Genomic DNA, 24,617 nt, shown 5'->3' with positions numbered 1-24,617 from the left:
TTTTTTTTCTTTTTTATTGCTTATGTTGTCATGCTGTAACACTAGACTACTTTTATTTTATACCATGCTGCTTGTTATGAAGCATTTCACTTCACAAATAGCGCTACAGGCGCGCTATTCGAAGGGGTTATGACTCCAATTTTCACAGGCAACAACAATAAATGAAATATGAAGCGACAAAATTTGCATAAATCAAAATACTTAGCGAGGAAATGGATAAAAATGCATAGAAAAAAAATGCAAAAAACTGTATAGAAAATGAAATGCAAAATACGGTATATTCGGTTTTCATCACATATTGTGTAGTGATTCAAGATAGCCTATAAAGACATCTCCAAGGATAAAAGGAGGAAAAGCTAAGCAAAAAGTTGAAATATGCTTTCAAGATTTGTTGTGATTTAGTAAAATTTTTCATTTTGTGATTTGTAAAACTTAAAGCTAGAGCCTTCACGGTCAACAGTGGCTTTAAAAACAGTAAAAAATTATATTCAATTTCAGCTCGTTGTCATTCGATGTCCCTTTAAGCTCAAATTTTACTTCTACATATCAGCAAACATATTTACCTATATATTATATATACTATTTCAAGATATGCCCTAGTATGTTAATGAAATCACATCTGTTCTTGCCACGTTTTATAAAAGTTAATTGACTAATCTAAAAATAATTGTAAAATAAAACATTGCCTACAATTAGGCGTTGCCAGTTAATATTATTTATTCGAAGATTGTACCGTTGCTTTGGTAAATATTCCAGGCTAAACTTCGTGAGAACATCTCGTGAAATAAAAAAATGTTTCATGCAAGGACTTGAGATTAATCGATCAGTTTCAATGGCAGATATATGCTTAGTGGTGCAATATCGGTGGTTCCGACAAATAAGTAGCATTATTGAGAGGAAAGAACGTGTGCAACATTTCAGAGCGATTACTCAAAAACTAAAATACTAGTTTTCGCATATTCAAACAGACGGTGACGACCAAATCGGCTATTTTATAGGATCTCCGACATTTCCTTCTGGGTGTCTCTTTTAAGGATTACAAATTAGTTCTCTAAGTGAACTTTTATTTTAAGAAAATATAATAATCTATTAAAGGATATAAGTTTAAAATTCAAATTAACAAAAAAAAAACTGAAAAAAGTGTTTTATGCCAGTTTGCAATCTCACGTTTACCACATTTCCCATAATTGAATCGTGGAAAATATTTCTCAACATTCCCATAATCCCTTTTGGTATATGCAACAAAACACAGATGCTCTGAGTACTCAAGCAGTCCGTCACGATAACATTATTGGCATTTTTCTATATTTTTGCCTCTTTACTATCCTTCCTTACACTCGAGTATTCCACTCCATCATTTTCAGCACAACTATCCGCAGATATTGAATTGAATTGAATTTTTGCCGATAATTTAAAACAAAAACTCCGAGTTCTCTATTACATTTCACCAACCAATGGATGAGTATAAAAGCTTACAGCAACTCACATCAAATCCATCAATGGAAGCCAAAACAATCCATGTCGTATATTATACATATTTGTGTGTGTTTGTGTGTGTGCTCCAGTACCTTCACTTTCCTCATGCATTCTGATGCCCACACGCTCGTGCGAATGCTTACAGTTACATTTGTACAACTCCAATCAATTGAATTTCAATGGAATTCTAAAATATCTGACAGCCGGAAACGGAAGTGAAGTTGGACTAGCGCAGATGCACACCAACACACGCGCATATAAATGAGAACAAATGCGAGCAAAATTCAATTGACTGACGTTGGATAAGTGGTGGTGGTGGCGATTGCGGGCACGGATGATTCAATGGTTAGCTGCGATGCGTCTCTTCCTGCTGCCGCTGTCTATTTCTATGTGTTATTCTGGCTTAATAAAATGTAACGCAACGGCGACCGCTGTGGTGGCGTTGCCGCTGACGGACGGCGGAAATGCGCATTTTAATCGAAAATGTTTTGTGGCATTAATAACGGTATATGCATGTTTGAGTGTGTGTGTTTATGTTTGCGTTGCGCACTGGAGCATATGTTAGTTTTCGTACACACAGCCACATTTCTGGGGTATTGGTGTAAAAGCTCATTTCCGCTAAGCAAAATGCACGAAACTTGCTTAAATATTGCAGATGTCAAAGTAAAACGATAGCCAACGAGCCGGAAACCGAGCACCGAATATTTTTCGATACGAAAATGGATGAGCTGCTGTGAACGCTTTGTATGTGTGTGTGTGTGTAAAAATAGTAATCATTAAATTATAATGCGACGACGAATTTCCGCAATGCAGTGCCTTTTTTTACTCAAAGGTCGCTGTGCTTAATGGTATTTAAAATTTCAGTATTAAATGATGCCATGCTCTAACCACGGATAATCTACATTGGTATTAGATTCTATATTTTGATGCTGCTTACATAATTTGCTTTAAAATATGTTTTAATATCAATTATTTTTTCAATACATGGCTTAAGCAATCTGTATCTCGCGATGTATTAGTGCAATCGGTTGCCGCTATAGTACAACGTTAGAAAAATAAGTTTTAGTACTAAAAAATAATTTTCAGTCAGTTTTGTGATTGTTTGACTCAGTATTGTTTATGCACGCGCCAAAGACGGCCAGCCACAAATATAAATAAACAGCGTTTGTAAACCTGATACTGTAACAGCGAATCTGAAATTTTGATTCCTTTCCTATAATTTGGATGTCACAGATGCACCATACCCTGGAAGGGCAATTGTCGAAATTATCGAAAAAGACATTGAAATCATTGACTCCGACCGTCATATAAGCATTGTTTCACAAAAAAACATTTGGAACCGTTTTAAGAAAACATTCGCCAGACTAGCTAGAAGAAACGAACTGTGTTTCATCAAAATAAGGCGAAGTCACACACGTCAAAGGCTTCTAGCCAGAAGCTTCAGGAGCTTAGTTGAGAGGTTCTTATGCCTCCAACGTATAGTCTGGACCAAGCACCAAGTGTTAACTATCTGTTCTTGCCTATAGCGAATGAATTTGCCGTTGGGAAATTCGTCTCAAGAGAAGCTTATATATTATTGCCAATAGGGACGAGAGTTTCTATGACAGTGGCATGATGAAATTATCTTCAAAATGGCAAGAAGTTATCGAACTAAACGGTACAAATTAGTCCTCTTACCAGATTGATAGTAGAAATTTTATTAAGCTGAAACAAGCAAATCATAACTGATGACTTGTACTCAATGGAATGAAAATTGCCCCAATTTAATGATACATGAAAGTTAAATCTAAATTGTGCCGAAATTCCATGAAAATCTTCTTTGATAAATTATTTTGAATTGTATGCGTGATTGAATTAAATTTGGTTTTCTAGCAAAACTTGTGAATTCACATAGCAATATTTTTAAGCTAATGTCTATTGATCACGATTTATTTAGCTTTATTCCCCCGATCACAGGTTTCTACTAAACTAATGAACTAAATCAATTAATATTCAACTGAACAAGTGAAATAATGAAATAATCGAAATAATGAACTCCAATTATTTATGCCAGCCATTTCGAGGACAATACACGATTATACTATTTCACTAAATTGAATGATCGAAATTAACGCAACACAATTGTCACCCACACAACGGCAACAACAATATACCAACAATTCAACAGGTCGTAAGCTTAGCATGCAATAAAATTTAATTTTCCAAGCGCTTAACCGCAATTAATGCGCTAGTTGACAACACCAACAAAGCAACAAAGGCAAAAGCAGAGCGAAAACATTTACATACAACAAAGTAACGGTATTCTCAATTCTATGATATTGTACTCAAATACGGTATTAAATAGTCGCACGAGGCCGTAATACCGAACAAATAACCGTTGGCTTGGTTCTTAATCGCCACTAGCCCATATCCAAGACACTTAAGACCTTTACGACATTTTTATTCGCTACTTTTTATTTGTTCAAGGACAATCAACACAGTTGCCGTCGCTGGCTTGTGTGCTGAAGTTTTTCTGTATTTGTTTTAGCAAAGGCCGAGTAAGCTGCGGTAACAAGTTGAATGATAGTTATGTCAAAGTTAAATGCTAAATTATTGCAGCAATTAAACGACATTAAAGAGACAAAAAGTAAAGACGGTGCGTCGCCAACAAGACACCAAGAAAGCGCTCACCGTCATCAGCGTTCTCATTTGCATATTTGCATTCCTATGTTTGTGTGTGTGTGTGTGCAATTGCAGGAGAAAGAGCTGTGACTTATGCCACAGTCGTCTTAGCCTTCTTCTTACTCGTATTCAACTTTTTCGTACTTTTTACCTTGCTTTTCGTGCAGTAGCGTCGTCTTTTTAGCCGCCTTTGAGGCGCACGTACACGCTTTAGCGCTTTTAATTAAGCGGATTTGAATGCCTTAACCGAGCTTGGTCGCCATTGTCGTGGAAATAGTAGCCGCCATATTTGACTTGCCAGCTGTGCTGTGGCTCTGCCAACCCATTTGTAGCACCTTCTCACCGCCTTCCACCGAAGACACTGGCAGAAAGTCCATAGAGTGCAGGCGTAAAGTGCGAGAAATAGAAGAAGGTCAAAGCGGAGAGAGAAGTTGAGGTTGAGGTTGCCGCTAAGACAGCGACTATGTCTGCGGCTTGCCCTGGTTGAAAATGTTGAAAAACACACGTAGATGCGATTTAACGCAACAAAGCGTGATGAAATATGTAGGAAATGTTTCATGGTGAAGCCTTTGATGAAAAGGTGCGGTGCACGATATTTATCTAGGCAGATTAGCATATGTCTAGTGCAGATTCACACCAGCTTGACAAGCACTAAAGCGACATTAGAAAAGTTTGAATTTTTTTTGGCAGTTTAAGATTCGTTACAGCGGAAGAGAAAACCTTATATAATATTTCTTTAAAACTATAGTTAAGCTAGAAAATGTTTTGTTAGAAATTGTTTTCAAAAGTAAATTTCAATTAAAAAAATAATGCAAGAACAATGCTAAAAATAAAACAATAATAAGGTCGTTATGATATGATAACATGACTTGCCGTGATGTGGAGCGAAATGTATGATTTGATATGATGAGTTTAATGCAATATAATTAGTTTGATGGGATATGAATATATATGCTATTCGATGTGTTATGATGTTATGTAATATGGCGAGAAGTGGCGTGATCAGCTGACATCAGATGCAGAGATTGAATATATGATATGATGTGACTTAATGTGTTAAGTTATGATATAGTCATATGATGTCTTGTGATGTGATGTCATTACATAGTCATATGATGTGCCGATATGCGATATGTTATGACTTAGTTAAATGCTGTTATATGCTAGGATAAGTCATATGTATCAGATATGTAATACATTGTCATATGATGAGACATGCGATAGTTCGCCATGACGTAACATGAAATGATGTGATGAGTTATAAAGTAAAAAGAGGTAAATGTAAAACAAATTGAAATTAACATCACTCGATCCGTTAAACAACTAAGTGGTGTGACATCGGCAAAAAATATCAAGACGGAGAAGAAGAATTTACAACTAATATAGAGTTATTCAAAATTGGTCCGCTATAAGTAACTAGGGAAATAAAGAATTTACCACAAATATAATTTTTGCATCACTTTTGCTTTAACTCTATCTTGCAGTTTTCCCTTCGCCCCTCGTTCATGGAAGCACTTTCTTTAGAATTTTTATTACACCAATAATTTTAAAAATCGTGCACGCCGCTTGCTTTTGTTATAAATTAATTTTATTATCCAAATATTAACCTAATTAAATTCAAGCACACACATACATACATATCTTTCAACTGCCAACGAATGTCGTGTAAAAAACTGGCAAAATTTGAGCCTGTCTCTGCCTTCGAAGCGGTTTTCCATTGTTTGAGAAATTCCTGTTTCGTGGTCGTTGCCATTTCGTAGGCTTTCTGCGCTTTTAATTTCCAACTTTCCAGCAACAAAGCGTGAATATTTAAGTTTTGTAAAAAAATATGCAAACAGATTTAACAGCTGCAAAACATAAAAAGTTGACATTTTTTATTTTTTTTTTGTTGAACAGACAAGCAGACACATGTATAGTTATATAATGAGTGTGTTAGCACTTTTGGAATTTTTGATGAGTTCACACCTTTTTCTCATTACCTTGGTCGCTTGTACTGCCTGCAGTTGGCATTTATTCATTATAAGCCGTACATACTTCGATTGATGTTTAGATTTTTTGCGAGAAAGTTTCTTCATTTTTTCAGCAAAGTGATATTAGAAATTGATTAATTTTTGTGATTACACGTTTTTACATGTTTTACTTGAACCCTTACTATTATTTCATATTTTCGGAGCTCTCTGGTTTCTCAATCATTTCTATACATATATATATACAAGCTTGCTCGAGGTACTCCGCTTATTTGCGTTGGCTTTATTAGCCATATGCGGCGAGCTAAAAGTTGAAATATAGTTCCAAAAGGCTGATCATCTTTATAAGTTTTTTTTCAGAAATATACTTGAAGGTTCGTCCGCTGACGTTAGTAAGACGCTCTAAACCGACTAGGTCCTGGGTAGAGATAGTGGGCACATTTAATATATGTATAGAGTATTCGAACGTCTGCTTAAGTTGCAGCAATGCTCCGCCATTCATATTGTTAATTTCGTGGTTAATATATAAATAAGTTTTGATTTCAAACTTCCGCAAACAAACTTATTACCGACTTAAAAAAAATTGTGTTCCGTCACCATTGGACTACAGTGAGGCTCTCAAATGCAAAGAGTGTATTGAAACCATTTTTTAACGCACCTAACAAATGCGGTTCTTAGATAACTTCAAACAAAACAGTTAAAAAGTTGCGCACAGTTTAAAAAATTTGAATCAAAAAATATTATAAAATACATTATCATTAAAATATTTTTAAAACCGTGGCCACCAGTTTACAATTACTCAATAAACAATTAATTTAATAACTAAAATATGAATATAACTGGGACGAAAGCCTAAGTAGCCAGTACCCTTAATTTCACATTATATTTTAATACCTAAATACAGAAAAAACAAAAAAAAATATATAATAGGAATATAAATTTAAATAGGATTGCGTTGAATTTAAATCGGAAAACTTTTTGAAAAATGTTTGCCAACTGTTTCAAAGCTTCAATTTAAGCACACCGGTGTCAACGGTATCTGAGAAATATTGGATATAGATAGAAATATTATCAATTATATCAATAGCATATATTAGTCCTAAAATATATTAATCTACATAAGAAATATATCTATTTTTGGGGTCTAAATAGTCGTAAACCTAAAATTTTGGTCGTTTTTGGCCTGCCCAAATTCGATTTTTGCTCAGTTAAAAATCTGGTAAGTCTTTGTAACAGAGCTGATTGAACTGATTGGCCACATTTTAGAAGGCTGTAAACCAAACCCTATATGATGTATCAATTTTAGTATGATAATTTTAAAGGTATAACCTATCGAAATATGAAAAAATCACTGGCTTTACTGATTTCGATACGGAGGGTTTTAAAAATTTTAAACCCTTCTATGTCTATTGATATATTTTTCTGCTGTCAGCAACCACTAACGTCTTAACGAAATATTGTTTTTGTTGTTTTTATTAGAAAGATTATTACATTATATATACTTAAAAAGTCCAGATTGATAATTTCTTTCCAATATGTGTAATAACGAGAAATATTTTTTTCTATTGTATTTTTCCCTACTCTCTATGTTGACACCTTAAATCCTTAAGTTTTTACAAAGCCTTCCAAATGATTGTGCCACATTTGGGGCATGTATGTACATATGTAATCGCACTATAAAAAAAATAGCAAATGACAAAAACACAAGAGGGTTAGCAATAGCCAAAGGTAATTGCAATAACAGCAATGACAACAATGCCGACCCAGCCGACCGAGCCGAGCGTACAAAATCAACAAGCACACAAAAAACGACACAAGGAACAATGAAACAACAATGGAAAAGTAATGAAAAATTTCGCAGACTTTGAGAAAGAAAATAAATGCAATTCACAAAGCAAATGTAATTTTATTGCCTACAAGAAAATGGGTGACAAAGATAAACATTATGTGTGGAAACACGAAAGCGGGGAATGAGTAAATGAAAGATATATATTTATATAGGTGACTGTGTGAGTAAGTGTGCGCTTGTATTGAAATCAGTTGGATGTGGACACTCCCTTAGTTTCTAATTGAAAGGCCATAAAATGTCGCAATTTTCTAGAATCTGTCTTAGGAAAGTAGTTTCGCTGGTTATTACAATCAAAAAGCCAATTTTATTTATTTTAATCTATTTTGAGGAAGAGCTCACAACATTCACAATATAACCGAATCGGCACCATAATAAAGCGAAGTGAATATGATTTTCCGTTGGGTAAATTTTCATTTATTTCATGTATTGGATGATTCGAAGATATGATATACAGGGTACTCACGCACGTGCATACACAAATTTTTCATACAACAACCATGCTTTCGTCACAAAAATCGTAAATTTTAATGCAGACCTATGTCTTGTAGCAACGGTGCCAAGAAGAAAAACATATGTACAGTCAAATGTCAATATATATATTGGTATATGCCCATATGTACACATTCCGCATATATGTATATATAATATTTATATTCACATGTTTCTGCAGCGCCTTAAGGTCATTAAATGCGTATGTGCTCGTTTCTTTCGGAACTTGGAGCTATTATGCAAATTTCTAACAACGAACGAGCTCGTGTTTGAACTCCTTCAACATGATTGCCTCAATTTCATTAGTGACGTGCGAGTGTGTAGAATTGACGAATGCGAGACGAAGCCAAAATCACGAGTTGTGTGCATGAACTTCGGAAGCGGTGAGAGGAAGCGGCAATAATTTTTAAGCATGTTTGACAAACTGCGACGGAAACACAAAGTGGCTACCCAGAAACTGCGGCTTTTATATAGATTGCCTCCAACCATTGATTTAGGAAACCCTTTTATGGCATGCAAGACATATTTATTAATTTGTTTACAAATCGGTTTGACTTTGTGAGGACTGTTCATATTTGTATTGAAATATTAGTTTTTTAGAAATTTAAAATTTTGAAATTTACTATAAAATTTTAGAACTTTGAGTTTTAATTGATACTTTCAGCAAGAAAATTTGTTTGAAATATCATTAAACCTGTTTATTTATTTTTTATTTTTTTTGTATCAAATAATTAAAAAATGGGAATCAATAAAAAAATGTTAAAATGTATTTCAGTATTGGCTGTACTGTAATAAAACAACTGTCAAATGCAACGATTTGCACACTCCAGATTTTTCCAAATGAGAATTTTTTTTTGTCCAAAAATATGCTTACTGTTCAACATTTTACTTATTGTTATTTTTAACTGGAAAATATAATACACATTTAAAAAACAAATTTTCGGAGTGATATATTGCTAAAAAAAATAGAACATTGAGTCCATACTGTTTAAATATTAGACAAAGGTGACCAGACGCAAAAGTTTAAAATTCACATATTTTTGTCTTTGAGAAGAAATATGTATGACCCTAATATTCAACCTTGTTACGTGGTATAAAGGAAAACCACTGCTGACTATTAATATAAAATTGCCATGGTCTTTTATTATATTACAATAGGAAACCTAACGAGTGTTCCATCAAAAATAAGAGTATGTATATATATTTTTATGTTGCATATGAAAGGATATTAAATGTCACATTTGTTTACTTTGGAAAATGAAACTTTCTATGCTTAGGCAAACATATTTATATATTGTACTTATACAAATCGCAACAAAAAATACATAGTGGGTTTTGTTGGTTGAATCACCCCTTTCATTATACGTTGACAAATATGTACCATACAAGTATAACTGTATGCATATATGTATGTGTGCATGCAAATTGGTTACGCACACCAATTCATACCCAAAATTATGACCACTTTTAATGTTCAACAATTCGATGTACATTTATTAAGTGCTTAAACTTTTATAGCTGCTTTTTATTGCTGCGTGTCTTTCCTAATGACACTGTCACGCTGTCACACCAGACTGACTCACTTGTGTTATATACAAAAAAAAAAAAAAAAAATATATATAATTAAAGGCAAAGAAATACAAAATGAAATCTGTAACAAAAATATTTCAACATAAACGACAACCTTTTCAAGAAAGGCGTGCATACATACATATTTGTACATATACATGTAAATATGTACGCATATATGTGCTATGGTTGTAAGTTCTTTGATACATGCATAAATGTAATTACCTATGCACCTGTTCATAAGTATGTGTAACATTTGTTTTCGATTTTTTCTTTTCTTTTTTCTCCCACTTTTCGCCATCTTTCTTCATTTTATCCATTTTCTCCTCACGTTTATTAATTAATTTGTTTTGGCTTTGTAAAAATGTCTTGCCTCATGCTTGTGGTGTCCTGTATCACGTGGCTCAATGCCATATATAATATGTATGAACATTTACACCCAACATAACACGGGCAATATCCTTAAATAATTTAATGTCCTTGTACACATCACATTATAAAGGGGGTTACCACTGCACTGCAGAAAACTTGTTTTGGCATAATTGTAGAATATTAAAGAATTTGCATAAAAATAAAAATATTTTTATTGTTTTGTGTAGCAAATTAATCGAATATGTGTACTATTATTATTACAAAATAAATACAAAGAACCACGCATTAGTCCAGAAGTATTTTAGCCTATGTAATGGATATGCATAATAACATAATACTTGTGAACATATAGAAAAAAGATTCAAGAAATATTTTTCCATCAATATACAATAATATTTTGTTCATGCAATTCTAGTTTTAACTAAATTGGCGGATAAATATGATTTTTATAAATATTTCGACCACAGCTGCATGGGCAGGATTTTTGTATGAATATTTCATAGTGTAACAGTTTCTACGAAATATTCAAAACTCATAGCACTCGCTACTCGCCCGCATGCGCCTGTTGCTATATCAAACGAAAGAGAACAGGCGCACCACACATAAAGAGTCGAATTGTGAGAGAGCAGCTATATCAAAATAAGAATATGTTGCCCTACGCTGCCTTCTACAATAGTATGTGTTACATTTGTGAACCTAAAACAACCATTATGTGGAAAATGGAGGTATGATAACCTTTTTGTTCAAAATTCGGGTTTATCGAATTGCTTATTAAGCAGTGCACTGTTGCATAATTATATACTCGTATATATAATACATATCATTCAGATATTAACTGCTCATTCGATTGATGCTATGTTTTTATTGGATCTCGCCTTTTCCTAAAGAAAGAGTGTTCAGGAGCACACCTAGTTAAGGAGCAAAACCTTAAAAAAACTACTGCATATATTATTTTAAAATTTTAAGGGTATAATTAAACATATTTTAAGAATACACAGTAAAATTTGTGCAGCAAATATTAAATAATTTTCCAAATACAGACTATATCCGATGGCGCTACCAAAAATAAGGTCCTACACTATTGCAGTGTTTCAGGTCTTCTCCGTGGATGAAACCTAAAAGCCAACAAATTTTCTACTAAAAGATATTGTCCGTACAATGATCTACGGTCAAAAAAAATTTAAAAATTACAAAATGGCGCTGTTTAAAAAAAAACAGTTAAATTTTATCCAAAAATTTGGTCGTTTTTGGACTGCCACAATTCAATTTTTGATCAAATCAAAAACTGGACATTACATATATAATACAATATGTTTTGAGAATGACGTATTTAAAGATAAACTGATTGAACTCTGCAACTACAATTTAGAATGCTGTCACTCAAAAACTATTCGAGATATCGATTTATAATGTTAGCATATTATTTTTAAAGGTATAACCTATCGAAATGTTAAAAAGTAAATTGTTTTTTATTTCACACTAGATGTACCCCTTAAAAAGATGATGTTGTTGTAATTTTACAGAAAAGAAAGGCTCCTGTGGACAAAAACGAAAACCTCTTTGTGTTCCTATTCAAAAGTGTGTACATAATTTGTATTCGGGTGTTATTATTTAGCAAAAAAATCATATGATCTTTCTTAAATACAAATTTCTTGAAGGACACCCACAAACTTTCCAACGAAAATCCAATAGCAAAAACATAATAAAATTTATCATTTTGCAAATAATGAGACAACAGTAAGTAATGTCAAATATAAACTCCAACGAACTACTTACATACTGTTCTTTTGACAAAAAAGGCCAAAAATAGCTTGAATGCCCATGTTGTTGTTGCCTAAAATCTATATATAATATAAATAAATGTTGTGCTTTTCCACGCAGAAAATATGCGTAACTACAATGGAATGCTGGCGAAACGTGCCGAGCATAAAGAATGTAAGTGAAACATGTGGACAAATTCAGCGGCAGAATGAATGAAGATATGCAGTACAATGCCAGCCATAAGGACTAGCTTACAGTTATGTATGCGTATGTATGTGTGTGTGTGTAGAGACAAGTTAATGGAGTAGACTTGGTGATGCAGTATGTGGACGCAAAAGCCGAAAGCACGCTCGCCAAACACATACAAACGCATTTGCTTGGTATTCATGAGGGTCGCGCAGCAGATGGATGCCGGCCAACAAGAATGGCAAATAATGACAAACTACAAACGCAAACAACGATAATAACTCGTTAGTGTTGTTAGAGAGAAGAAAAACGCAAGCAAATAAAATAAATATATTTGTATTTGCACAGATGCAAAATGCAAACAGTTCGTCAACTAAACTTGACTGGCTTCAGCTACAGCACTTCACTGTTGTTGTGGCTTTTCTTTTTATATATATATTTCTGTTTTTGTTTTTGTGTGTAAGTGGCGCAAATATATTTTCTTTAACAGTTTTTGTGCAAGCTCAGTTGATCAGCCAACGAAGCGAATACGAGCCAAACGAAGAAAAGGGCGCTTTTACTGACCTGACCCTTACTTGCCTCAATGAAGGAAAGAAAAAAAAAACAGTAAAACAAGCAAAAGTAAAAATAGTTGGACCTAGCTTCACTAGCGAGTTCCCTTTGCTGCTGGATGATGAATAAATGTGAAAGAATATTGTTTGCTGGCGCGCTATATATACATATATATAACATATGTGTTGTATTTGTTTGTATGTGTGTGCATAAATGAATTTTCCACTGAGTCAGCGTTCACATTGAGATGCAAGTCACACGTGGCAGCGACTCATGGAAAAAAATTGATAGAAGCAGCAGCAGCAAAAACTGGTGCATATATGGTTATTTTAACATGCAACGTGCTACACACACACACACACACACAGCAAGGACAACTGAAAGCGGTCAGTGATGAGCGAGAGACGGTGGGTGCCGTGGTTCGAAGCGCTGTGCAACCCACACATTTTGTTTTCCTTTGCTTTTTTGTCTTATGTAATATGCATGTGTACACACACACACACACACACATACAAGTGAGACGTGCGCCTAGCTTTATGCCAGGGAAATCGGTCAGCCAGCGCAAAGTGGGGCATTCGGCGACTACGCGCTTAGCATTCTACAGCAATCGGAGACATAAGAAAAGTTGAAAAAAAGTAATAATAAAAATAAAATAAAGCAAAAACTAAAAACAGCTCAGCTCGTGGTCAGCAAGGCGCATATTACGTGCCGCACGACACTCGCCGGTCAGTCAGGATTTACTGATTGCCTCAGTGGTCGGCTCGCTGTGGGGTGCATATTGTCGTTAGCAAGCGCACTTTTCACCTTCATCGCCATCACTGCGACGCACTGCAACCACACTTAGCGCTGTGGCACTCTGCTGCAATTGTTGCATGTAATAAAATACAGCTGTGCGCACATATGTGAGTACTTAATATGTTTAGCTTGCGATTTGTATCCCCCTTTTGCTGGCTGTTTTACATTTGACCATTCTTCTGTTCACTTTTTAGTTACATATTCCTTATTCTGATAGTAGTTTTTTTCATGCTGGATTGCAAGCGCTGTGGTTCGCTGTTAGTATTGCAATTCTTAGCTGTCAACTTGTTAATAGGTTGAGCAGTTGGCGAAATCGCATAAATAGAATCTTGAGTGTGCTGGGAATTGCAAATTAGCAAATGTGGTGATTACTCGTAGAATCTAGAAAAAAATTTAATAAATCATTTATACTTGTAAATATTCGCTGACTATTAGGGTTGTAATTTTTTTGGATTTTAATTTTTTTTTTTTTTTTGTTATAATGGTGTCATGTCACATAAATATTTTATTTTTATTTTGTAGACCCGAAAATCTTGATTGAAAACAATTTACAAATTTCTAATTCCAAATGCCAAATTTTTTTTTGTAAGGAATACTAATATTATATTTGACCGAGCTTTTTATTATTTTATATATAAATTAACTCGATTTTAAAGCCACCTGTGGAAAGTTAAGGGGTTTGATGAGAAGCTTTTTCATGCCAAAATGCACTAAAAGCTTTTATATGGCTTGCTGAGAAACATTATGTGTGAAGTCAATATCTTTTTTGAAGCTTCCAAGCCACTCGGCTACAGTGGCTTTCAAATTGTGCATGAAATCTTGTTTTAATTTATATTTATTAAGAAAGAATTCTTGTAAAAAACAATAAAAAAGTAGGTAAAAATATAGCAACTATGCTTGAGAACATACAGTTATTCAAACTATATACTCTGACTCGCGGTTGGTATATAAGACTTTCAAGTTAAAAATTTGCTGCATTTCTTCTATAAAATCGTTTCTACATTTCTATATACGAGTAGCTTTGTTTCATACCAGTTGCATATTAACTAAGTTCTTATTTATTGTGTCCTGAATAGGATATATTAATTTCGCCTCGAAGTTTGTAATACCCAGAAAGACACCCTTTAAGGTGTATGTATGTATAATGAACAGCGTGATGAACTGAGTCGACTAAGCCACGTCCGTCTGTCTCTGTATATACGTCAACTAATAGTCACTCAGTTTTTGAGAACACTCATTTGTCGAAACGTCCAATATCGGATCACTATATTATATAGCTGCCATACAAACTGAACAATCAAAATCAAGTGCTTGAATGGAAAACTTTTTCATTTGACAAAATTTCGTAACGAAATTTGGCATAGAATATTTTTTATAACAACGCTACAATATCTGTAGAAATTGTCTAGATCGGATCACTCTAGCATATAGCTGTCATACAAACGGAACGATCAAAATCAAGTGCTTGTATGGAAACTTCGTTATTTGTGAAGGCTATACCAGATTCGGTGCAACCGAAGTTTACATTCTTTCTTATTTCGATGTGAGTTCATTAGTCAATAATAGCACCAAATTCACCATAATATATTTATATATATATATTACACGCACACCGAAGCTCATTTACTCACTCAGCACCTTTAAAGCACGAAAATAAAGCTTTATGCTACAAAACGAAATAAAACGAACAATAATGAAATAAAAATAAAATGACAATCAAATAAAATGCAACAATTGCAAATAAACGTAAACATTTGCGAAAACTAATAACAGCAACTGTAGCTGCACAGCTTTGGTGTTGCAACTACAAAAGCTTTCAATCGCCATGCGAGCAAGCGCTTTAAATGCAGTTGTTATTATTGTAATTGGTTTTAGCACTGCTTTGTTGCAACGCTGCTTGCCACTGACAGTGATGGAGTGTCGAGGCAGAGGTGCAGCAAACACACGCCACACACACACACACACAATTTACATTACAATACACATGAACGAGTGTGCATGCGTGTGTGTGTGTGTGTGAGTGCGCAATCCAACATTGTGCTGATTGCCATTGTACGGTTAAAACTTTTCACCACAGCAACTGATTTCCAACGACCAAAATAAGCAACAATTTCCAGTTTATTTTTATAGAAACTAAAAATAGCCACTAAAGTTTAGTTAAGCGCTTCGCAGTGATTCACAAACGTGTGTGGATAATCCAGTTGTTGAGAGTGAATAAAGGCAAATAATGGACTGAATTCTATTCGGGAGCAATTCCGACTGCCATTCATGTAATTGCTGATGGGCGGGTGTTGTTTTGTTGAAGCCTTTTCGTTTTTGTAAACAAAAAGATTTTTCGTTTATTTTGTTATCATCTTCGTTACTATACTGAATTTGTATGGCTCCTATTTGGATCAATTGGGTTCAGTCAAAGTAAGTTTGCTTCGTAGGAGTAATTGAAATACTGTGTTGAAATTATTCATATCTAGATATTTTAAAATCTCTACCGATTCTTTCTATATATATAGAAACTATGATATCTTTTACACACGAATCTAGCTTGAAGTAGCATTGTTCAGTTTTAAGATTTGCTCACCGGTAATTAATAAGACCACTTTTACACAGGAAGAATTTTGTTGCTCATTTTTGTTGTTAATTTTTGTTGCTCATTTTTGTTGCGAATTTTTGTTGCGAATTTTTGCATAAATTCGTTTTTGTTAGTATTGCCCACTACATTCACATGAGCGACACGAGACCGGCAACATAATTCGCACCACTTCCTGAACTCCCTTTCATATCACATTCTCAAATTCTTGTACGCTTCAAGTGTGCGGTGCGCAAAATATTTTCCATTAGCAAATTTTTGTTTTTCTTAAACATCATTTTCTAAAATAGTTTTATTATATTATGCATATTTAAAAACAATATGCAAAATATAGATTACAAAATTAGAATTTTCGAACATAATGTAAATATTCATTTAAAACCGATCGCAATTGCCACCTTGGAATATTTTTCAAAATGGAAAGGAATCAGCGACTCAGTCCATTTGTCTTTCCACCAGCAACAAAAATGATGGTGTGTGAACGCATTTCTAAGGCAATATTTGCAACCTCCTGAAAAGCTGAAAAAACGAACTGCTTCCATGACTTCCTTAATTGACGGTTCAACTATGCAATCAATAAGCCAATGAGATTTTGGAGAGGAGATGGAAACCGAATGGAACTCAATATTTGAGAGAGTATTAGCAACTGAAAACTGACAAGATATCTTACTCCTATACTAATATAAACAAAAAATGCTTTAATTTACATTAATCAGCTGGACCTTATATTAGATATTTCGAAATGTAAGCAGATAAGAGAACATTAGATTAGAAGGTAAAAAATTAAAATAAAAAAATTCAAACAAATAAATAAAATATTAAATACAAAATCAAACAAGCCTTCTGTTGCTGAAGCAACTGCTTGAAGCTACATAATGCCCGTGTGGCTAGGGAATTTGTTTTTCTTTTTCGGTGTGGTAAGCAGTTGGCCGAAATCGCATTTGAAAATTGCTGCTGTTGGCTAAAAATTCAGCAACAAACTTTTACTGCTTTACAATGTCGTTGTAATATCTTTTCATGCAACAATATAGCGCCTCTCCTTCGATATATGCCCAGACTTACCTACTACAACTCCACGCGCTCACGGCTGCTGCTCCATAGCTGAAGTTTTTCTAACGGAAGCGGAAATTTCCAGTTTGTGGTTAGTTTTTTAAGCTACAAGTTTTAGCAAATTTTTTCTCTCTTTTCCGTTCGGCAAAAGTTTTGAAATAACTTTTTTCATGTGTGTGTGTGTGTGTGTGTGGCGAGTGGCAGGCATAAGACGCATCCTAAACTGTATCCATCCTTTGCGTTACCGCAATTAGTATGTTAGTTTATTATCGTCCACAGATTGCGTTATTATTTTGTTGGTATTGCTGTTGTTGTTTTTTGTAGCCATAGAAACTTGAAACTTTTAAATTTGTAATGGCCACCACTGGTGCATAATTGCAGACGCCACTTTGCAATTCAATTTGGACACTCTTGTTATTATTGTTGTTGTTTTGTATTTGTATAATGACACTCTTGTTATTATTGTTGTTGTTTTGTATTTGTATAATGACAACACTAATTTGGCAACACTTCAAAAAATAATTTTCATAATTGCTCCATCACTCTTTGTCGCTCTTTCTCTTTACAGTGCATGAAGGCCTATGTGGACTTTGAAATTACCGAAGGCGCTTACGAGATCTCGTGTCCCGATGCCCAATGCCCGGCGCAAGGCATTATGACACTACCCGAAATCGCCAACTTGACGACAACCAATCTGATGAAGAAGCACCATCGATACCGACTCAATAAAGGTGACTTATTTGTTGTTATTGGCGGTCTTAACCTAAAAATTCCGCTGCCATATATAAAAAAGATTTTAAAAAAATATTAAATTCAACTCTGTTCTTTGCATCTTCTTTCGTTTAGAAATCGAAATGGATAAGACGCGCACCTGGTGTCCGCGCGCTGGCTGCGAAACGGTTTGCCTCGTTGGCGTGGGTCCCCATTCCGATGCCACACCATCCACCTCGACCGGTGGTGGCAGTGGTGGCGCGCACACAGCCACTTTCACTGACTGTCAAGGCGCACAACAGTCGCTCTGCGCCGTTCAGTGTCCGTCGTGCAAAGATGAGTTTTGCTCGGCCTGCAAGAAGGCGGTAAGTACTTGTGACACTCGCTTCAGCATCCAACTACTGTGCTTTCATTATTTTGTTATTTTTACCTTTTACATTTTGTTGCTTTTTCTGTTTTTTAGTGGCATCCGAACATGACTTGCGAGGAGAACAGTCGTCGCTTGGTGGCGGACGGTCAGGATGACATTGGCATACCCTTCGACAATGACCTCATCAAGTGTTGTCCCATGTGCGCTGTGCCCATCGAAAAGGACGAGGGTTGCGCGCAGATGATGTGCAAACGTTGCAAGCACGTCTTCTGCTGGTACTGTTTGGCCAGTTTGGATGTGAGTACATCCATAATAAAAGTTAAATATTTAAATAGTAGAGCACTTTTGCTAACATTTTCGAAATGACCCGAGTTGATAGTGAAAAAACCATTATTAGTTGATTTAATTTATGGGCTCTAAGTGTTCGTTTTTAGCCTAAATTGCGGTACTTAAGAATATAATGACCGGCATTTTTTTAAGTTTTCGCTTTTGATGATGAAAGTCAAGAAGCGGACCGACCAACATACTAATCTCCAATCGAATGAAAGGATGTCTCGACTCCTTATCTTTGGCATCGAGTTACTTCATGACTAGACTGGTTTGAGTGGAATCCATAGTGGAATTGATGGAAACTGCAATGCTGATGAGCTTGCTAGGTTAGATACTTCCGCAGAAGGTAACGGGTAGAAGCTTGACTGGTTACTTGCGGTGCTCTACTGGTCGAATGGGCCTCAGGCGAGCTTGGCTAGCGCCGGTTAGATACTGTGCGGTCGTAAGATCCTTCTGGCCTGAAGAAAATCGTAAGATCTATAGTGAGCTCCTCGTTTTCAGCGCAGTTCAACTTTCAGCAGGTATAAGAGTTCGAACTGGACACTACCCGATCGGAATTCATGTGGTACGATTGCAAATTATACCATATGTCAGTTGCATAAGCTGCTTGGAAGAAGATCATTTCAACACTTCTTTCTCAAATGTCCCGCCTTTGTCAGATCAAGCCTAAAATACCTCAGATCTAACACTTTTTGTTAACCAAGTGAAATAGCGGAAATAGAAATAAAGTAACTAAGCAGATTTGTGATAGATTCAAGGCGCTTTGTCGATAATTAATATTCAAATACCGCAATTTTTATCTGACTTCACAATGTACAGTACTTAGCAGTCTAAGTGTGATCCCCCGCCATCTTGAGGAATCAGCCACTTAACCTAGCCTAAGATAGATAGTGGGTTCTGATATATACTGCTTGGATCATGTCTGATTGATAGCCAATTTCTTAGGTCTAAAGTTACACATATGAAGTTTCTTCGACCATCTCCGTCATATTTTTACAAGTTCTGTGATTTTGTTATCGAATACTCCGATCTATTATTCGAAAATATATTATTAATATATTCGAAATTAAATTTTCTAATTCAAAACTTCAATTATGAAAATTCATTCGCTCAGAATTAAGTGTTTAGGTTCAGCGTAAAGCCTGAGGGATTTGATCCTCTATCCAGAAACAATATATATAGTGTGAAAATTGTTAAAATATAATAATTATATAATTATGCGCTAAATATGAAAGTATTAGGTTGGTTTTTGAAAAAAAATTAATTTAAAAAAATCTTTGAAAAAAGTGTTTGCCCTACTCTCGTTACCACGACTCTACATTTGACATTACACGTTCAACCTATATATAAATACTACTAAGCATTCACTCTTCCAATTTCTCTTCAAAAATATTTGTCTCTCTCTTCCCTCCTTACAGGACGACTTTCTGTTGCGTCACTATGATCGTGGTCCATGTAAAAACAAGCTCGGACATTCCCGTGCCTCTGTGGTGTGGCATAGAGCACAAGTAATTGGCATTTTTGCCGGTTTCGGTATATTGTTATTGGTCGCTTCACCACTGCTACTGCTGGCGGCACCCTGTATTATATGTTGTAAATGTCGTAGCTGTAGCGGTGCAAGAATCGATGAGGGAGATGCCGAGCTGGACGAGGCGACAGCGTTACAAAGGTAAGCAACTGACTACTGATATCTTTTGTTTTAGAATTTTATACAGTTATTATACTTTTTATTATGGTTTTATACCATATATATACTTGTAATATATAATATATTCTAATTCTAATAAATAATACATAATTTCATATTCTCTCGTATTTTCAGTCTTTAGAAGGCTTCGACGCATCGAAAACCCGAATTTGGACCAAAAATGTAAGACACCATCCAACTAACAGGCAATTCTGAAGTTCTATTCATAACATAACGGGAAATGTTTAAAGTAAAAAAGTCACTTGCGAACCACTTATTTGATGATTTTATATAATATGTATCACAATATTAATATCAGTACATATGTATCGATGTGTATGTATAGTTAGCTAAAAGTAAAAAACGAGTACACAGAATAAGCAAAAGCCTTAACCGACTTAACAAAGTTATTTGTTTAAAATTATAAATATGTTGCGAAGTGTAAAAATGCGAAATCCCAAAAAACGTAAAACAATATTTTTCACTTCCGATATGCAATAAACAACAACAAACACAAATATTAACTGCATGTTGAATGACGAGGGATTTGTGGAGGAATCAATACTGATTGGCTTTTTATTTTCATGCATTACATACAAGTAATTAACGAATTTTTACAAATATATGCACATGAGAAGACTTATTTGTTACACACATATTTTTTAAATATGTAAAAGGTATACTGGATTTTAAAGAAGTTTATACAAAATTTTATTTTTTACATGGATTTTTTTTATTGCTTTTTTTGGTTTACCATGAAATTTTAATAAATTTTTTTTTATGAATATTTTACTACTTCGTTTTTTTGCTAGGCATGCATTTTAGTTAAACCTTTTTTTAGTTGAAATAAATTTCGTACTAATTCGAAAAGTAATTGGAAATTTTAATTTAAAAAATTATTAAAACGAAAATATATAATATTTAATATGAAAATTATATCGCTTCCAAAAAATTTTTTTCATAAAAATTATTCTCATATTCTTACAACAAAGTGGCAACACCTTAAAATAGGCTTACAACTTTTTAACAAAAAGGAAAAACTAAGCAGTCCTAATATCTTATGACTAAAGAAGAAGCAATTACTTTTTTAAACATAAAATTTTGAACACAGATATTGTTTACATTTTTAAAAGCTCTGCTTTTTTTCATTTTTTCGACGTAAAAATTGGATTTTTAGCTTTTATCGATATTTTGCTAATTTTTCTTAAAAATTTTATTTTTTGCTGGAACTATCGAAGCATCAAAAAGTCTGCACATCAACATTTTTATTACATTACATAATTTCCATAGGGCTTATGTACATTAGGGTGGCCTTGAAAATAATAGGAATGAATTATTCGGGCTCTCGTACTTAATCAGTACTAACACTAATTTGGTTGAAGAATTTATATGTTATGTTTTAAATTAAATCGATTCAGATGTAGCAAAGGAATGTAAAAATTCGGATTACCCTAATTATATATAATTGAGCCTTAAATTATACCTTCGAATATATGTAATAGAATTGACTTGTAGTGTATATGAAAGTGTAAAAAGAATTTGTTGCAAAACTGTACTTCTTATATTTAAGAGTCACCCTAACATTTTTATGTATTCCTTGAAGTAATTTTTTCACGTATTTGAAAGTATTCGAAAAAAAATTTTTTTTTTAATTACAAAGTAGTTATTTGAAACTAAAATATGTCAAATAGTCGCGAAAATGCGTTAAAAAGTTGTAGAAATAAAATATATGTTTTTTTTTTGCAAAGTACGCTCACCGACCGATATATTTGGGAGTTAGTTAGTTCCACGCTGAATTTCGTGAAAAGTAATTAATTTCAAGAAATTGTGAAAAATCTTATTGAAAACTAAAATATGTAATCAATTAGTCGATATGAATACAAGCGAAACAATTTATAAAAATAAAAATAAAAAAATTAATATTCTCAGTGTACCCTCAGCGACCCACACATTTGAGCTCAACAAGCGCGCTCTTTATTGTTGAGGCAACTTCTATGTTGAATGAGTTATTCTTTGAGGTATGCGCTAACGGTACTCTACAAAAGAGTGCAAATAAGCGATTATTATCATTACAGCGATAGTGTTGAGCGCAGAAAATCAAATTAGACATTAGGGTGTTACATGTATACTATAGTGTATGATTATATCCATGTACATATGTATGTACAATGCTTGTATATCCATATATACTTATGTATGTATTGTACGTTAAGTATGCATTATGCGTTAACTAAATTGTGATATTTACAGTGATTTGATTTGTAATGAATGTTTTTTTTATTATTTTAAGCAAATCGATAGCTAAAATAAAGTTAAAAAAACGTGAAAATATGGTTTGCTTTGTTAATGAGAAACACAAACAAAAACAAAGAATGTATTGATAAACAGTTTATGAAATACGTGTCTGTTATTTGAAAAGTAAATGGAAAAATGTCAAACACAAGCAACTTGTGTGCAGAAAAACCCTTAGTACAACCCAAGCTTGCAATAATTTTCTACAAAAATGCTTTGCCAAACTTTGCAAATGTTTTATAAGTGAAAAAATAAATTTAAAAAATTATGTGTGTTAAAAGCAGTTTAATGTTACACAATTGTATAGAAAGCACTCATTTTTTATATGAAACAAAAAAATTAATAATAAATTAGCATTTAATGAACAAACGATTCAAGTATTTATATTAAATATTACTAAATGAAAGCTTTTTTGATTTGTTGATTGTATATAACAAAGAAATGTATATATATATATATATATAGTATATAACTACTTTCGACTTCATTTTCAACCGTTATTTATTAGAGCAACTGTATATACATTAGGGTGTCCGTTACTTTCTCAGTTGATTTTTTTTTTTTGCAAATGTCACCGAAGTTTCAGTTTTTGCCTTAAAAAATTATACAACAGAAACAAGTTTTATATTTTCAATTTAAACCGTGTCTGAATCAATTTACCTTTCCCATATCTTAAATTTTTTTGTTTATATATTTATCTCTAAAAAAAAATGCACTTACAACTCTGAAAAGAGAATATTCCAATACAAAATTTTCCGCTCTGCAAAAAAGGTTTTGATGACTTTTTCATAAAAACATTCGTATAAAAGTTATACCTTCTTAAAGTTATGCATCAAATGTACTGAGCATTCATACAAGTGAATGAAATTCTGTGTTGCTCATACGCCATGGTACCCTATGCATGATCAGTACACTTGATGTATAATTTTAACTGCTTAGAACTTTTAAAGTAGCGAAAAAATGCATCACGAACTTTATTTAATGCGCTAAATTTTGTGTTAGAATATTCTCTCTTCAAGGTTGTAGGTTTACTTACAAAATATTTAAAAATCCTATATAAAATACATGGAAAAGGTAAAAGGATTTTGGCATGGTTTAAATTGAAAATAAAGAAGTTATTTACATTTATGATTTTTTAAGACAAAAACTGAAACTTCAGGGAAACTTCTTGGCTAATAACAGACACCCTAATATACGTACATACATATACTATATATGTAAATAACGACATAATAATTTTGAAATTTAAAAATATTATTAAATTGCCCTACATCTAACTAACTATAAACTATAAAGTATTACAAAACTACACATACTCTGAAATGTAATTTTATTTTATTATAACCGTTAATATTTCGACAGCGCATATACGTTGTTCTATATGTATATCAATATAATAGCACTACTAAAATATAAGCGCAAATATATAGCACTGCAGCTAAAACAATATACATATATGTATATAATTTATTAAGCTAAAAATAAAAGGTAAAAACAAAATCGATAAAAAAAATAAAAATTAAAGACATTTAACGAAAATATTTCACTTAAAACTTATTAATACTATAATATAGTATATACTATAAAAATAATTATATACTAAGCTTATATACATAGTTACATAGCCTAGCAATTAGCTTATTTAAATGAAATTATAGCTAGCCACGCTCATATACAAGTAAATATGTAAACACAATCAGTTATATATGAAGATATATTTAATAAAATATTATTATTAGCATAAAATAATAAATAAATATTTCGAAATGCATATGAAGTGTATGATATAATACATAAACAGACGTATATAAATATGTATACGGCGTAAACACATATTTATATATATATAGCATATGTATGTAGTTAATTAATTTACATATAATCAATTCGTATAGCAAAGAACAAAATTTATTATA

General features: G+C 33.3%; 1 protein-coding gene across 3 annotated transcripts in view; it reads left to right on the top strand.

Annotated features, from left to right (window-relative positions):
• LOC106614761 (streptococcal hemagglutinin) overlaps positions 1 to 23,741 on the top strand; it is a 256,841-nt gene extending 233,100 nt beyond the window's left edge. For all 3 annotated transcript variants that reach the window (XM_036370143.2, XM_014230661.3, XM_036370142.2), the window contains 5 exons: positions 17,880 to 18,042; positions 18,158 to 18,387; positions 18,486 to 18,689; positions 20,141 to 20,391; positions 20,545 to 23,741. In XM_036370143.2, coding sequence (XP_036226036.2) covers positions 17,880 to 18,042; positions 18,158 to 18,387; positions 18,486 to 18,689; positions 20,141 to 20,391; positions 20,545 to 20,551 — 855 coding nt within the window. In that variant the 3' untranslated portion in view covers positions 20,552 to 23,741. The remainder of the gene's footprint in view (positions 1 to 17,879; positions 18,043 to 18,157; positions 18,388 to 18,485; positions 18,690 to 20,140; positions 20,392 to 20,544) is intronic.
• Positions 23,742 to 24,617: the final 876 nt, after the last annotated feature.

The sequence above is a fragment of the Bactrocera oleae genome, chromosome 4, assembly GCF_042242935.1.
Source record: "Bactrocera oleae isolate idBacOlea1 chromosome 4, idBacOlea1, whole genome shotgun sequence".
Lineage (NCBI taxonomy): Eukaryota > Metazoa > Arthropoda > Insecta > Diptera > Tephritidae > Bactrocera > Bactrocera oleae.
Note: the sequence above shows the minus strand (reverse complement) of the source record. Positions and strands in the feature narration are given on the sequence as shown.